The sequence below is a fragment of the Seriola aureovittata genome, chromosome 16 (assembly GCF_021018895.1).
Source record: "Seriola aureovittata isolate HTS-2021-v1 ecotype China chromosome 16, ASM2101889v1, whole genome shotgun sequence".
NCBI lineage: Eukaryota > Metazoa > Chordata > Actinopteri > Carangiformes > Carangidae > Seriola > Seriola aureovittata.
Genome location: NC_079379.1, coordinates 5,295,024 through 5,309,007, shown reverse-complemented (window position 1 = coordinate 5,309,007; position 13,984 = coordinate 5,295,024). Strand labels below are relative to the sequence as shown.

The window sequence follows — 13,984 nt, the reverse complement described above, 5'->3', positions numbered from 1 at the left end:
GGGCCTTAAAGCTGTTTGACTCGTTATAAACCCAAACCAGAAGAAGAGAGATGTTTTTGTTTTTTTTTCCCCCGGTGATGAAATTTCCGATAGCACTTGACATACACACCAGCGCCTGACTCATCATCATCATCATCCTGCAGCAGCAGCTGATCCTCCTCCGGACCTCCACCGCGTCTCTTCACCGGGTCTCAGCCACCGTCAGCCGGGCAATGGCGTCCAGGAGCTTCTTCGTGGGAGGAAACTGGAAGATGAACGGGAACAAGGAGAGTCTGGGAGAGCTGATCACCACCCTGAACACCGCCAGCCTCCACGACCAGACCGGTGAGTGGCGGGTCCGGGTCCGGTAAAGTCGCTGCTGCAGGTTAACCGTCATCAGCTGGTGAAGGTTTTCTGGTGCAGAGATACACATGTGATCGATACCGTGGGATTCGGACAGACACCGGGGGGTGTAGGGGTGATGCTGCTCAGATGACACGGTGACATTGGGACTCATGTGACCAGGATGAGTTGCGTAAAGGCCTCTGACGTAAAATAACTACGTATATTTACTCAACTACTGTCCTTTTATTTAGTTTATTTCCATTTCTGCCTCTTCAAACTTCCACTCCCACTTATTTCAAATTACATTTTTACTCAGCTATTTTTAGTGGTTAATTTTCAAAGTAAGATTTTTTACATAAATGGTAGCTTTGGTTTGTGGCCCCTTACAAAATAAATGTCTGTACAAAAAAGATCAATTTTACCTTTTCAGTGACAAACTTCTTATTTTATTTTTCCATTTAATTTGGTGAGGGTATAAATGAGACTAAATACAAGCACGTCTGTCTTAGTCCTTGACAATAAGGCCTCTCCCCCTATTGCCCACACCTGTACCCCATGGCTGCAGACAGGTGCCTAGCTGCTGAGCCAAAGAGTAATATTTACATTTATGTTAGGTTTTAACAATCAATTGCAATATTATTGAAATCACTATATGGCCAAGTGCAATATTCAAATCACACGAGCGGCAGTTTTTTAAATTAAGGCAAAATGTGTCAATGAAGCATTGTGGTGCTGCAGAAACACCACCGACGGAACATGGTTGTTTGGTTTAGACCCCAGCAAAAGTCAAATCATCATCTTTATGGTTTTTTAAGTGGAAATCACCATTCCCATTCAAATGTGACTCATATCGCAATATCTGTCAAAATAATTGCAATATGTTTTTTCTGCATGTGTTCAGCCCTGATTTATATGATGTGTTGCAAACAAACAAACAAAACCTCTTCTTATGTAAAACCTTTGTGTTAATTCATCATTAACACGAAATGTGGAAGAACTTTTTCATCTTTAAAGAGAGGTTTCACCTGTAAACCTCAAATAGTCTCATTTAAGTAAAGAGGAAAAGGAAAAGACAAATGAAAAAAATGTTAAAAAAAAAATAAAAAATAGATAGATCAATCTTTTTCTTTTTTCTACCTTGCAGAGGTGGTGTGTGCTGCTCCCTCCATCTACCTGGACTTTGCTCGGTCCAGTCTGGATCCCAAGATCGGGGTCGCCGCCCAGAACTGCTACAAAGTGGCCAAGGGAGCGTTCACAGGGGAGATCAGGTTTCTGACCCACTGACTGAACACACTCACATACAGTATTTATGACGCGACCAGGTTCTATTAACTGGCCTGTAGACTTATACACAACCACAAAATGTCAAAAATCTGCTGCTTTCATGTGATTTATGCCCCAAATGAACTGATAAGGAAATGAATCGTTGGTTGCAGACGTATATGGATGGATATGTAACTTTGGCGTAGAGACAGAATATTTATATATTCAAACATGTCGACTCCACATATGACTTTTTACACCAGCTGAACAGGTGACGTACCAGAGATCACTAACACGTCTGCTGTCCCTGCAGCCCGGCTATGATAAAGGACTGTGGGGCAGACTGGGTTGTCCTGGGACACTCGGAGCGCCGCCATGTGTTCGGGGAAAGCGACGAGCTGATTGGCCAGAAGGTGAGACGCTCGCTTTCTCTCGCTGCAGAAAAATTTCTTCTCCGGCTGAAGGTGTTTGCATCCGTGCATCAGAATTATTTGTGTTGCAGCAGGAGAGAGAAAAAGGCCACAGACACCGGAAACTATAAGCTCCTTCTTTATGTAGGCTGATATTTAAAGATAAGAAGGATATCACTGATCTTAATTTGGAGTTTTATAAGTTTATTCTCGTGCCAGCAGCTGCATCTGCAACTGTTCAAACATTAGTGTTGATCTGAGGTTCAGTCTCTTCAGGTTTTTGCCTTCACAAAAATGTAGCACACCTGTGCAGGTTTATATATCTGATGCAAACACAGTAATGGCAGCGTGTCTACTTCCACCTGCGCTCCACAGATTTAGAGATTCCACTGCTAATCTCCTGAAGTACTCTTTTTTTTTTTTTTCGTCAGAGAATTAAAACCTGTGTGTCGTCACATGTTGCTCATGCATCAGGTGTGCAGGTCCAGGTAAATCTCTGCTGTTGGTTCTCAGGTGGCTCACGCTCTGGAGAGCGGTCTGGGTGTGATCGCCTGCATCGGGGAGAAGCTGGAGGAGCGGGAGGGCGGCACCACAGAAGAAGTCGTCTACGCTCAGACGCAGGTCATTGCAGGTAAACAACAACTTTTTTTTTTTTCTTTTTTTTTTTTAAAATCTAATTTTGTTTTATTCTTTCATATTCCTTTTCTTTTTTTTCTATCAGCTTCACACCGATGCTCACAGATTTGTACGTCCATTAGTTGTAAATAAAGTTCTTGGAAATATTTTTTTTACATTATTATTTTTTCTTAAATATATTTTGGAGGAAACTGAAGCAATAACTCAAAGTTAATCAATCAGAAAAAAATAATCAGGAACAATCTTGATGGACTGTGTAAGTGATTATTTGCTGGTTTTCCTAGTTGCCTATGATGGTTAAATTGAATATTATTGGCTTTTATACTGTTGGTTTATTTGACCTAAATATTACATCAATGAATAAAAGAAATAACAATAATCATCAGAATAATTGATAATGAAAACAACAATAAAGGTCGGAAATATGCTCATTATTCATTCCTCTTGTATCCGATAGTAAAACAACCTCCACAGCTCAGACATCGCAGGATTTAACTGATGCTCTTTCCTCTGGTCTCAGCTCGGCCTCTTGTAGCCTACTTCTGTGCTCAAAGTAGGCTACACCCTGATTTAAAATGCAAATGGGTCAGTGGTCTCTGCTGCTGCAGAAACTTAAGAGAGACACAGTCGGTCGTCTTGTTCCTCTGTTCACGCAGGATTTTCTGCTCCGACAGAACTGACGGATCTTTGTGGTGCTGCTCTGCCTTCAGCATGTTTCTCAATCTCAAAGCGACCAAAATAAAATACTTGTTGTGAAAGGCTCCTTGTTGATTCTCTCTCGGTGTCGCCCAAATGTGACGGAGGTTTTTTGTTGTGTTGCAGAGAACGTGAAGGACTGGGGCAAGGTGGTGCTGGCATATGAACCCGTGTGGGCCATCGGCACAGGAAAGACAGCCACGCCCGAACAGGTAACACCGACACCTTCGTCGGCATCAGTCGAACACTGACCTGGTTGAAGCCAAAATAACCATGAATCAAAGGATGATGACTCACAGTTTGATTGGTACTGAGGTCATTCAAACACACAGTGATTCTTTTTTCCAGTTTACACATTTATTTATTTATTTTTTTTTTTTGTCTGTCAGAAATGAAAAGTACAGGCTCAGAGCATCATTAAACACCAGCTTATTTGATCACATTTATTCAATCATTTTTTTTATTTTTGATTTTATTATTACCATCTTTAACTGTCATTATTTAAAGTGACAGACTTTAACAGACTTCAGAGGATCATCACAGTGTGTTTACGGTGACGGTGGGTGCGTTCAGTCTTCCTGTTTTCATCCCGTCAGTAACAGCGCTCAGATCTGACTCCTGCAGATCCAGTATCTCCAGTAAAACTCCGGGTGGCTGCCACAGTTTTCTTCACCTCAGCCGGAAACACGCAGGGCGCCGCAGGGTGCCGCAGGGTGCCGCAGGGTGCCGCAGGCTGCGCGTTCAGCTGCTGTTGTTTAAGATCATTTATTTTCGCCCACATTCATTACTGGAATGAATCTGAGTCTCAAACTGACGGAACAAATGTCACAGTTTATAGCGCTCGTCAATACTTTAACATGTTGGACTGTAGATATTTAAACAATGGGCTTGTTGCATTTTGCAGTTGTTTCATTGACTTAATACAAGTTAGTCTCCAGGAAATTAATGTGTGTGTGTGTGTGTGTGTGTGTGTGTGTGTGTGTGTGTGTGTGTGTGTGTGTGTGTGTGTGTGTGTGTGTGTGTGTGTGTGTGTGTGTGTGTGTGTGTGTGTGTGTCCAGGCTCAGGAGGTCCATGAGAAGCTGAGGGCGTGGCTGAGAGCCAACGTCTCAGACGACGTGGCCGACTCCGTGCGCATCATCTACGGAGGTCAGAGATGATTCTTCATCACAGTCGTCAGCTGTACTTTGTGTGGAGGATGTAAACGTTCGTGACTGTGTATCATGTTTGTCTATTGTCAAATGTCGATCCTTTTTCTGGGGTGGAGGTTCAGTTTGAGACGATCAAGCTCCACCAGTCACATAATTAGCGCAGCCATATGTAGCCTGGCAACCATAACCCAGGGCAGAAGAGTTTATAATGTACTTGCTGCTGCTCATGTGGTAATCCCACTGGGTGTACGAACATTTTTATCAACTCCTAGCCTAGATTTTAGTTTTTCATTAACAAAAGAAACGTGTCATTAATGGAAATTAGTTACATTTTTGTGCATTTTTTTACATAGTAAATAAAGTTTGACCTAACTGGTTGAATTTAGTCTCAATTTCCCACATATTGATCCTTTTCCTCTCCGTCCTCCAGGATCAGTGACGGGAGGGAACTGCAGGGAATTGGCGTCTCAGGGCGACGTGGACGGATTCCTGGTGGGCGGAGCTTCTCTGAAACCGGAGTTTGTCGACATCATCAACGCACGTGCCTAACGGAAACGCGAACAACGGCTCCAGCAGGACCAATCAAAACCACTTTGCCCTTTAGATCATCATGTGTCACTGTGTGTCTACAGCCCGGGCCGACTGATCCACAGACAGATGCTCCACAAAACACTGATAGAATAAAGGAAATAGTAAAAGTTTTTTTCTCTTCTTTTATTCTTCATTTGTGGGAATTTTATTTGTCATATTAAACAGTAAAACTATTTTTTTCCTTTTTACCATTAAGGCTAACACTTAAAATACATCTAAACTTTAATATCTGTGTTGATTTTAAGCATTTAGTTTTTCCCATAGCAGATCAGAGAAGCGTTACTGTGTTGTTTCCTAATGTCAATTTTTTGGTAAAATGACAGATATAGAGGATCAGTCAGTCCAGGTTGTTTTGTGTGTTTGCTAATATAAAGTGTGTCTCACCTAACTGCACTAACTGTTACTTCAGGGTCTGTAAAAATAAAAGCTGTGGACAGAATGTAATTAAATATATAATGCAATGTGTATACAGAGACAATCTGTCTGCTGATACTCGGTTTTGAAGAGTCAGGGACTTTTATTGTGAAGTCGTCACAACAGGCACTAAAGATTTATGTGGTTTAACACTTAACATTGCTGCTGTATGTTTAACACTGATTAATGGGGGGGTCAGGACGTCTGAGCAATGGAGGAAGTAAACAAATAAAATGATAATGAGGAAAAACTAAAATTTAATTTTATCTTTCATTGACTCTTTGTATATATATATGTGTATGTATGTATGACTGTATATACGGTATATATGTAAACTACCAGTGAACCCAAGTCTTAATGAGTTGTGAGCAAGTCATGCAATCCTATGTTTGTATGTAAACTTAGAAGCAAACCAAGTACAGCCATTGACCTTCAGCTTAATTGTGATAGTTTTTATCAATAGAAAAGTAAAAGGGGCCCATTGAAGTCAGGGGTTCTTAAAATGCTATTTGAATGCTATTGTTGCATTCATATGTTTATTTCAATTTACCAAATAAGAGATTGTTATACAGTTAGTTAGTGTTCAAATTGCTTTTTTGCTTTTCATAATAATGGTAGTATATCATATGAATAGAAAATGATAGCATAGATTAAATGAGGTGGAAGTACTTGTTTTTTAGCCCTGATTCCTGCTTTTAATTTAAAGGTCCAATATTGTATAAAGGTAGATTTCCATGTGTTGTTTGATTATAAAGCAGGTCTAGGTTCTATATTAATACTGTGAAAAGTATCAAAGCGCTCATTCCACAGAGAAATGCACACAGCCTGTATTCAGAAACTGAGCCTTAAAACCAGCTGTAACTTTGTGATGTCACAACAAAGCTGCTATATTTTTATCGGATCACCCAGAAATCAGAAGAGAGGCTCAGAGCCTGGGAAAATCTGGGTCCGTCAAAGGTTTTAGAGATGGAAATCACGGGTTCTGCAGAGGCGTCACTGGATTGTAGGAAAAGCTTCTGAGCAACAAACAGACACACAAAAAAGACAAACACCTTATTTGTGATTGAAATTGTAAATTACCATCTTTTTATTTCACATATTTTCACATTATTTTCAATGACAAGCGTTCTGTAAGTTTTTTTTTTTTTTTAATTCTCTTTCTTCTTTTTCAACACAGCTATTCTATGGACATTCAGGAAGAACCGAAGGAACAAAGGGACTCGAGGTTTAGTGCTTTTTTTTTTTTTTTTTTTTTTTTTTTTCTTGAGGACAGAGTTGGGACTTCGAGCATGAAGAACAAATAATCAGAATCACATCAGGGAGATTAAGAGAGTTTGAAACTGAGAAACGGACACGACGAGAAGAAAAAGGAGACGAAAAGAGAGAGATAGGGTAGAAGGTCAGAAGTGGGTGGAGTGCAGGTACGTCAGTGTCCGGGTGAGTGTGTGACACCACTGAGTGTGTGAGTGTTCAGGTGTTTGTGTAGTTTTTGTTGTTTTCTTCACTCAGTCCCTGAAACGTCTGTTTTGTGTTTCTTTCTGCAAATGCATTGTCGTTTTTTTTGGTGTTGAAAATTTTATTCATTTTTTATTTTTCATTTTTATCTCTTTCAGTTGCGTGCTTCAGTCTACATGATTCTATAATATTTCTACTTTTGTATCTCTCTGTTTTTACAACAATAATCTTTATTTTTGCAGGTCTGTGCTCTGACTGTACATGAACTATTCCTTTAAAACTACAGTAACAGTGCATGTCTGGCTTATAAATTTTAATATTTTTATAATATTCCCCTGCATGTGTGTGAGCGTGTGTTGCATCCTCGTACTCTGTGCATGTGTGTGTGCATACAGCATCACTTCCCCTACCTATACGTCCAGTGCATATTTTATTCTTTTTTTTTTTTTTTTTTTCATGTGATCGTTCTTTGTAAATGGCTCGATCCCTGTTTGGCATGTGTCAGTTTTTATGTCTCCGCGTGCACGTGTGTTTGGGTGTGGGTGTGTGTTTGAGTCATTCGTCTATCTGTCAGTTTCACAGGGCGCTGGGGTTCCTGAAGTTATGGCCTGCAAAGCGAGCCTGGTCTCCTAACTCCTCCTCAATCCTGCAGAGAAGAACAGACAAAGAGAAAGAGTGGAGGGAGATTCGAAATATCGAAATCAAAAGTCGCTCTACAGCAGAGAAAAGTTCCTCATCTCAAGCTCTTTAGTGACAGATGGTTGGAGATCTCTGTCTCTCCCTGTCCGTGGCTCTCAGCTCCAACCTCACTGGTTACTACTGAAGATGTAAAATTAAAAAAAAAAAAGTTTCATTTTTGAAAAAGTCTCAGTAATTTCCTAAAGCATCTGGTGACTGTAGTTTTTGTTCCTCAAACTGCAGGAAATCATGCATTTATTGGGGACTATTTTCAACGGAGGATGAATCCACATTCGTTGCTGGACGTATTCTCTGTGACGTTTCTGAAGAGCGGTTTTGAAGCTCAGAGTGAGCTGCCCCACCGTCGCCGTCTTGGCAGCACCTGACTCCACCTAAGGAATCCCAGCTAATCCAAAAATGGGCAAAGAGGTGGGGCATGTGTGGAGCCAAGACTTTGTGCATGCCGGTTTATAGCAAACATACGCTCACCCACCTGTCACTCAAAGCAGCCATGCTCTCAATTATGCAAAACTCTAAGCATTATTAAAATTTAAACTGTGGAGTTCACCTCCCGTACAGTTGTCATGAAGGAGGAAATGAGTTACAGAGGCCAAAACTGTCTTTGAACCAGGCTGTAAACATGTTTATTTCTTCTGTAAAGTTGGACATTTGGGGATTGAGCCTCAAGTGGTCATTAGACGAACTGCAGTTTTTGGCACTTCCATGTTGGCTGCATTTTTCAGCCCCGCAGGTTGCTGTCTGGTCAGAATGAACAGTGTGTGTGTTCATGGTGATGGAGGAACATGTTACTCAGTGCAACAGTGAATATAATATATAATCTATTGTCATTGCACAAGGAAATTTGTTGTGCACCTCCTGAGAACGTTTCACACATTCATCCATCAATACACACACCTGTCCATGCACGTGAGCGACAGCAAAGCATCCAAAAAGCAGATTAAAGAAGTTTTAAAAGATTAAATTATGTACTTAAATGACGTGCAATTGCATCTATGGGTTTGTATAAATGCAAAGTGTGCAGATGTTATTGCACATTCACGATTATGTGGCTCATTGATGTGTTTCTACTAGTTTCTGGACAACAATGGAGCTCTATGGCGCAGAGGAATAAGACGTATCAGGCTGTGAGACACACACAATACTTTTAGGAGACAGTCAGTGATGGTTTGGGTCTTTTCATTTAAGCGAAATGCAGAATATGTTCTCAGGAATCGAGAACAAGAATAAAGCTTTTGTTTTCAGTCTTTCTCAGTACATCTTTTTGTTTGCACCTGTTCGTATGCCGCTGAATTTGAATTTAGCACCACATTTCCAATAATTGTGCTTACATATCTGTTACTGTATAACAACTTCCTACAGTATAAATAGCTCATTTCCTTCTGGTGCGTGTGTGCACGCGTGTGTGTGTGTGTGTGTGTGTGTGTGTGTGTGTGTGTGCATGCTTGACTGCAGAGATTAGCGTTTATCGTTGGTTAATGCTCCGTAAATCTCTCCACCCTCCACCTTTCCTGCGTCTCCTCAGCAGTCCGATGGGATTACAGCAGCTGAGCTGATCCCACCTCCTCCTCCTCCTCCTCCTCCTCCTCCTCCACCTCCCCCTGCTGCTGACTGGCTCTTACGCATGGGGTGACACCAGCGCTGCTGTCACCTGTCACATCAATTAGCTCTCTGATGCTAAGCGCTAAGACAGGGCGGGCACCTGAGGAGCGTAGTTATAGCTCGGCTGCTGCCGGATTCGGAGCCAGAAGAGGATCCAAGCAGTGATGAATGGCGAACAAAGTGAGAGTTAAATATTAAATCAGGCGGGGTGGAGTACACACTGTAACTTTAAAGCAATGCTAAAGATGCGATTTAGTAATAGATCCAAAAGACTCCAGTAGGAGTTACTATATGTATATGTAACAAGTTTTATCGAGTCTTGATCCTGGAAAGACAAAGTACACTGAATTTCCACCCGGTTTTTCTCTATTGTAAGTTTTATGATGACTGTCCACCTGGTGCATCGTCAAGGCAACAGGTTGCACCTGACAGATGGGAGTGGCCACGTGTATATAAGCCCTGCTGCCCCTGGGTTTTTCCAGACAACATCATCGTCCTGTAGCTTGTTGGTTCCCCTCTCATTGTATTTTCTTTGCTTAATAAGTTTATTTAGCAACAGTTAGCATGAAGTAATTAACATGTAAAGGGAAAAAATATCTACATGAAGTGGTTGGAAAAGGAGTGTGTGCCCAATGATCACAAAATGTGGAGAGCGAAGCCACTTAAAATGACCAAATTCTGAAAGATTTAGAAAATATTATTTCCAACAGAGCTTATTAAAGCCACCAGAGCAGACAGGAAACAACATAACTAGTATTTCTCACTTCATTAAACCTTCACTGACCTGCCAGTGGGTCCGTCATTACCAAACATCCCAATAAAGCTTGACTGAGCTGAAGAATTGAACTGATAAGTTTACATGTGTGTTTCAGAGGAAGAAAGAGACTGACCTCATGAGCTGGTTGTACTTGGCCAGTCTCTCAGATCTGCAGGGGGCGCCGGTCTTAATCTGCAAGAAAGAGAGAGAGACATAGAGAGAGAGATACTGAACATACTGACCTTTTACACTGATCTTTTATTATGTTATTCCTCTTTGCATACATTAAACATGTAATGGTTCCAGTTATGGTTTGGGTAAGCCTCCAGGAAACAAATGTGGGTCTGTGTGTGTGTGTGTGTGTGTGTGTGCGTGTGTGTGTGTGTGTGTGTGTGTGTGTGTGTGTGTGTGTGTGTGTGTGTGTGTGTGTGTACCTGTCCAGTGCACAGGCCCACCACCAGGTCAGCGATGAAGGTGTCCTCTGTCTCTCCTGAGCGATGGCTGACCATCACACCCCAACCATTCGCTTGAGCCAGTTTACACCTGAGCGACAGAGACAGAGAGGGGACAGATAAGACTTTATGGGTCCCTGGAATCAGGCGTTACCCCAGCTGAGCTAGAATGTGAAAGTATATACCTAGAATAAGACTAAAAATATGATAAAATATAGAATAAAATACAGAATATAATACAAAATAAAACACAAAGTGTGCAAGAAATGCAAGAGTCATGCAGGAGGGTGGGAGGTGTTGTCCATAATAACTTCTTTCTCACACCTCCCTTAATGACCAGAAAGCATCCCATGACAGTACAAGGCAGTTTTATTTGTAAATCCTCTTTTCTGATGGGTAGACGCAAAAACAGAACATATTTTAAACAGGAAGCAACGCAATGAACATGTGACTGAAAACCTGATCCACAACCAAGGCCCTCTGGCTCCCGGTCTGTCGAGTCCACTGTGAGATTTTTTGCCCCATTTCATTAACTTCATTTTCACAAGACTGTGGAGGGATGAGTTAAGGACATACGCAGATGCAGATTGTGAGTGAGTACAGATAGTAAAAATATCTCAAAAAAAAGTTGTCAAGATGTTTCAGTAAAAACAAATTACTAATGGTGGCAGGAGAAAAGTCTAGGAATCATCAGGATTCATCATCTGGGGACCATGAATCTCTGCACCAAATAATCTATCTAATAGTTGTCGAGATATTTCATGCTAAAAAATATGGTGAAAATAAATTGACTTCACTACTTTCAAAGCAGCCTGGCAGTCCAACAGTATCATCAATACCCGAAGACAAGCATATCCACTTATAGCACTAGCACAGACTGTAAATAAAGATGGGCGTGGCCTCGGTGACGTCACCCATAGGTTTCTGAGGAGCGGTTTTGAAGCTCCACCACTGCCATCTTGGCAGCGCCTGACTCCGCCTAACTCCCAGCTAATCCAAATATGGGCAAAGAGGTGGGGCGTGTGTGGAGCCGAGACTTTGGTGCATGCCAGTTTGTGGCAAGCATTCACTCGCCCACCTGTCGCTCAAAGCAGCCATGCTCTCAATTCTGCCTTAATAAAATGTAAACAGGTGAGTTATATAAACATTCAGTCATCATGAAGAAGGAAATTAGCTATAGAGACCAAAACTGTTTTTTGTACCAGGTTGTAAACATGTTTATTTCTGCTGTTAAGACATTTTAACATGGGAGTCTGTGGGGATTGACTCACTGTTGGAGCCAGACTCTAGTGGTCATTTGAGGACCTGCAACCCTGAAGGTCGCCACTTGAGTACAAGATGTAAAACTGTGTTTCACCTTCATTTTACCTCTGCTAACTGGATGACAGCATGTCTTATTATTATTTTATGTTTATTGCACAGGTTGATGAATCTGATTGTGATTTATTCTTAACTGCAGCTCATCTGACACATTACTCTGCTAACGACATGAAAATGAAAAATGAGAATCGTGCGTTGATGCCTCGGGTCATATTCCAAACTCCCGCAGTCCTGTTGAGATACTAGAGGAATATTTCAGATTAACGATGTAGGAAGCTTTTAATGTGACAGACCCAATACATCACTTTTACTGTCATCAGCTCCATCATTTAATTTTTCTCACCCCCTCCTCCTCCTCCTCCTCCTCCTCCCACCTCCTGCTATATTCCTGCTTCACTGTCATGACTGATAGCTTCATAACCCTGAGTGACGTTCTGTTACGTCTGAGATTGATGACACACACAGTCAGGCCTGGAGTACCCGCTCTCTCCACAAAGATATCAACAAATAAGAGATCGGTCTCGGTCGGCTGCATCGATCCAATTGATTGACAGCTAATCTTCATACTAAAATCCCATCACTTCCTGTCCCTCATTTATCTTCTGTTAAGGTCTGTTTGTCACTCCACGTCTGTGACACAAGGTCAACACGGCTGACAGGTACCGAGTGATGTGACTGACAACATGCTGACTGCCTCTGTGTGTGTGTGTGTGCGTGTGTGTGTGTGTGAGTGAAGGCAGAGCAGCTGTGTCTCTCTGTATCTCCCTACAGGCCTCTGTGTCGTCTCAGCCAAGATGGACGACCTTCTTTGGCCTGTCCAAGGTCGCCGACCTGCCCTAGGCGGCCATATTGGTTTCTTTTTCTTACTGAGAAGAGATTAACAGTTTGTGGAACATGAGGCCCATGCTGCGTTCACGGCATGTTGGACTGATCATGATGAGTTCTGTCTGTAGCTTTCATTTATCATTACAGTAAAATATTTAATCTGTTTCTAGATTAAGTGGTTTTATGTCGGTCCACACAAGAATTTGTTTTCTTGTGATTACTTTCTACAGCTTAAATGGTCTCAAGTATAACTGCTGAAGATGTGTTTTTAAATGTTTTTCAAATTTGTGTGTACTAATTTCTTTGCTTTGAGATATTTTCTCAACCCTAGACAAATAAAACCAAAACTACCCAAGGGAGAAAAGGTCTTTGATACCTTCACCTACAGTTTAACTGCTCTGACATCTGAGACCTGACAGTCACTTGTCCAGTCTCTGATCTCGAGCCTTCTCATCTAAAAATCTCGTTAACCGTTAAATAAAGCGGACGTACGCCTGTATGGCCTCGGTGACGGAGCCAATCTGGTTGACTTTGAGCAGCAGGCAGTTACAGGCTCGCTCCTCGGCAGCTTTCTCTATCCTCTTGGGATTGGTCACCGTCAGGTCGTCCCCGACAACCTGGATCCCAACCAGGGCTGTCAGACGGGACCAGGCCTCCCAGTCGTCCTGGTCAAACGGGTCCTCGATGGACACCACTGGGAACGGGGGAGGAAAGGAAAAATGTTTCATTATATTATCATCATTTTCAAGTCATTAAATCTCATGAATAATTTTTATGTCTCTGACTGAAGATTAACAAATCCAACAAAGATCATCCACCTGGGTAGTTGTTGACAAAGCCCTGGTAAATGTCAGCCAGCTCCTCTGCAGTGATGTGTCTCTCCGGATCCGGAGGGGATTTGAAGTCCAGGTCGTACTTGCCCTCGCGGTAAAACTCTGAGGCGGCCACATCCATCCCGACCACCACCTTGTCTGTGAAGCCGGCCTTCTCTATGGCTGTCTGCAGCAGCTCCAGAGCTGAGGAGGGAAGATGGAGACACGAAGAAATGAAAGGTAAGAAATTGTTGAAATGTCTAATTTCTTTTTGCCAATGTCTTCAAATCAAAGTTTTTGAACAACTTCATAACGATAACTCTCGTAATCAAAGAGCGTTAGTGGTGATATGTGACAGCGACAGTGGATTTTACATTGGAAACTCCTCTTCCTCACCCTCGCTGTTCTCAAGGATGTTGGGAGCGAAGCCTCCCTCGTCTCCCACATTGGTGGCATCCTGGCCGTATTTCTCCTGAATCACCCCCTTCAGCGTGTGGTACAGCTCCGACCCTATCCTCAACGCCTCCCTGAGGGACGGAGCGAGGAAGCGAAGAAAAGAGGATTGTGTGTGATATACAAAAT

General features: G+C 42.1%; 2 protein-coding genes across 2 annotated transcripts in view; one reads left to right on the top strand and one right to left on the bottom strand.

The window, feature by feature from the left end:
- The first annotated feature begins 79 nt into the window (after positions 1–79).
- On the top strand, positions 80–7,153 carry LOC130183607 (triosephosphate isomerase). The gene is made up of 7 exons (XM_056399188.1): positions 80–324; positions 1,469–1,592; positions 1,901–2,000; positions 2,511–2,628; positions 3,456–3,541; positions 4,389–4,476; positions 4,909–7,153. Exons 1-7 carry the CDS (start codon positions 213–215, stop codon positions 5,025–5,027), a joined length of 747 nt encoding a protein of 248 aa, XP_056255163.1. The 5' UTR covers positions 80–212; the 3' UTR covers positions 5,028–7,153.
- The window catches only part of LOC130183605 (gamma-enolase), a 23,840-nt gene continuing 16,402 nt past the window's right edge, over positions 6,547–13,984 (bottom strand). The window contains exons 8-13 of the mRNA XM_056399184.1: positions 13,799–13,929; positions 13,409–13,606; positions 13,083–13,284; positions 10,428–10,536; positions 10,127–10,185; positions 6,547–7,584 (exon numbers count right to left, since the gene is read on the bottom strand). Of these exons, the coding sequence (XP_056255159.1) occupies positions 7,515–7,584; positions 10,127–10,185; positions 10,428–10,536; positions 13,083–13,284; positions 13,409–13,606; positions 13,799–13,929 (769 nt within the window). The 3' untranslated portion in view covers positions 6,547–7,514. The remainder of the gene's footprint in view (positions 7,585–10,126; positions 10,186–10,427; positions 10,537–13,082; positions 13,285–13,408; positions 13,607–13,798; positions 13,930–13,984) is intronic.

Excerpts from the sequence above, each read along its gene's own strand:
- LOC130183607 (XM_056399188.1), top strand. The coding sequence starts at position 213 with ATGGCGTCCAGGAGCTTCTTCGTGGGAGGAAACTGGAAGATGAACGGG. Across the intron at positions 2,001-2,510 it reads ACGAGCTGATTGGCCAGAAG|GTGGCTCACGCTCTGGAGAG; the intron begins GTGAGACGCTCG and ends GTTGGTTCTCAG. Across the intron at positions 4,477-4,908 it reads CGTGCGCATCATCTACGGAG|GATCAGTGACGGGAGGGAAC; the intron begins GTCAGAGATGAT and ends TCCGTCCTCCAG.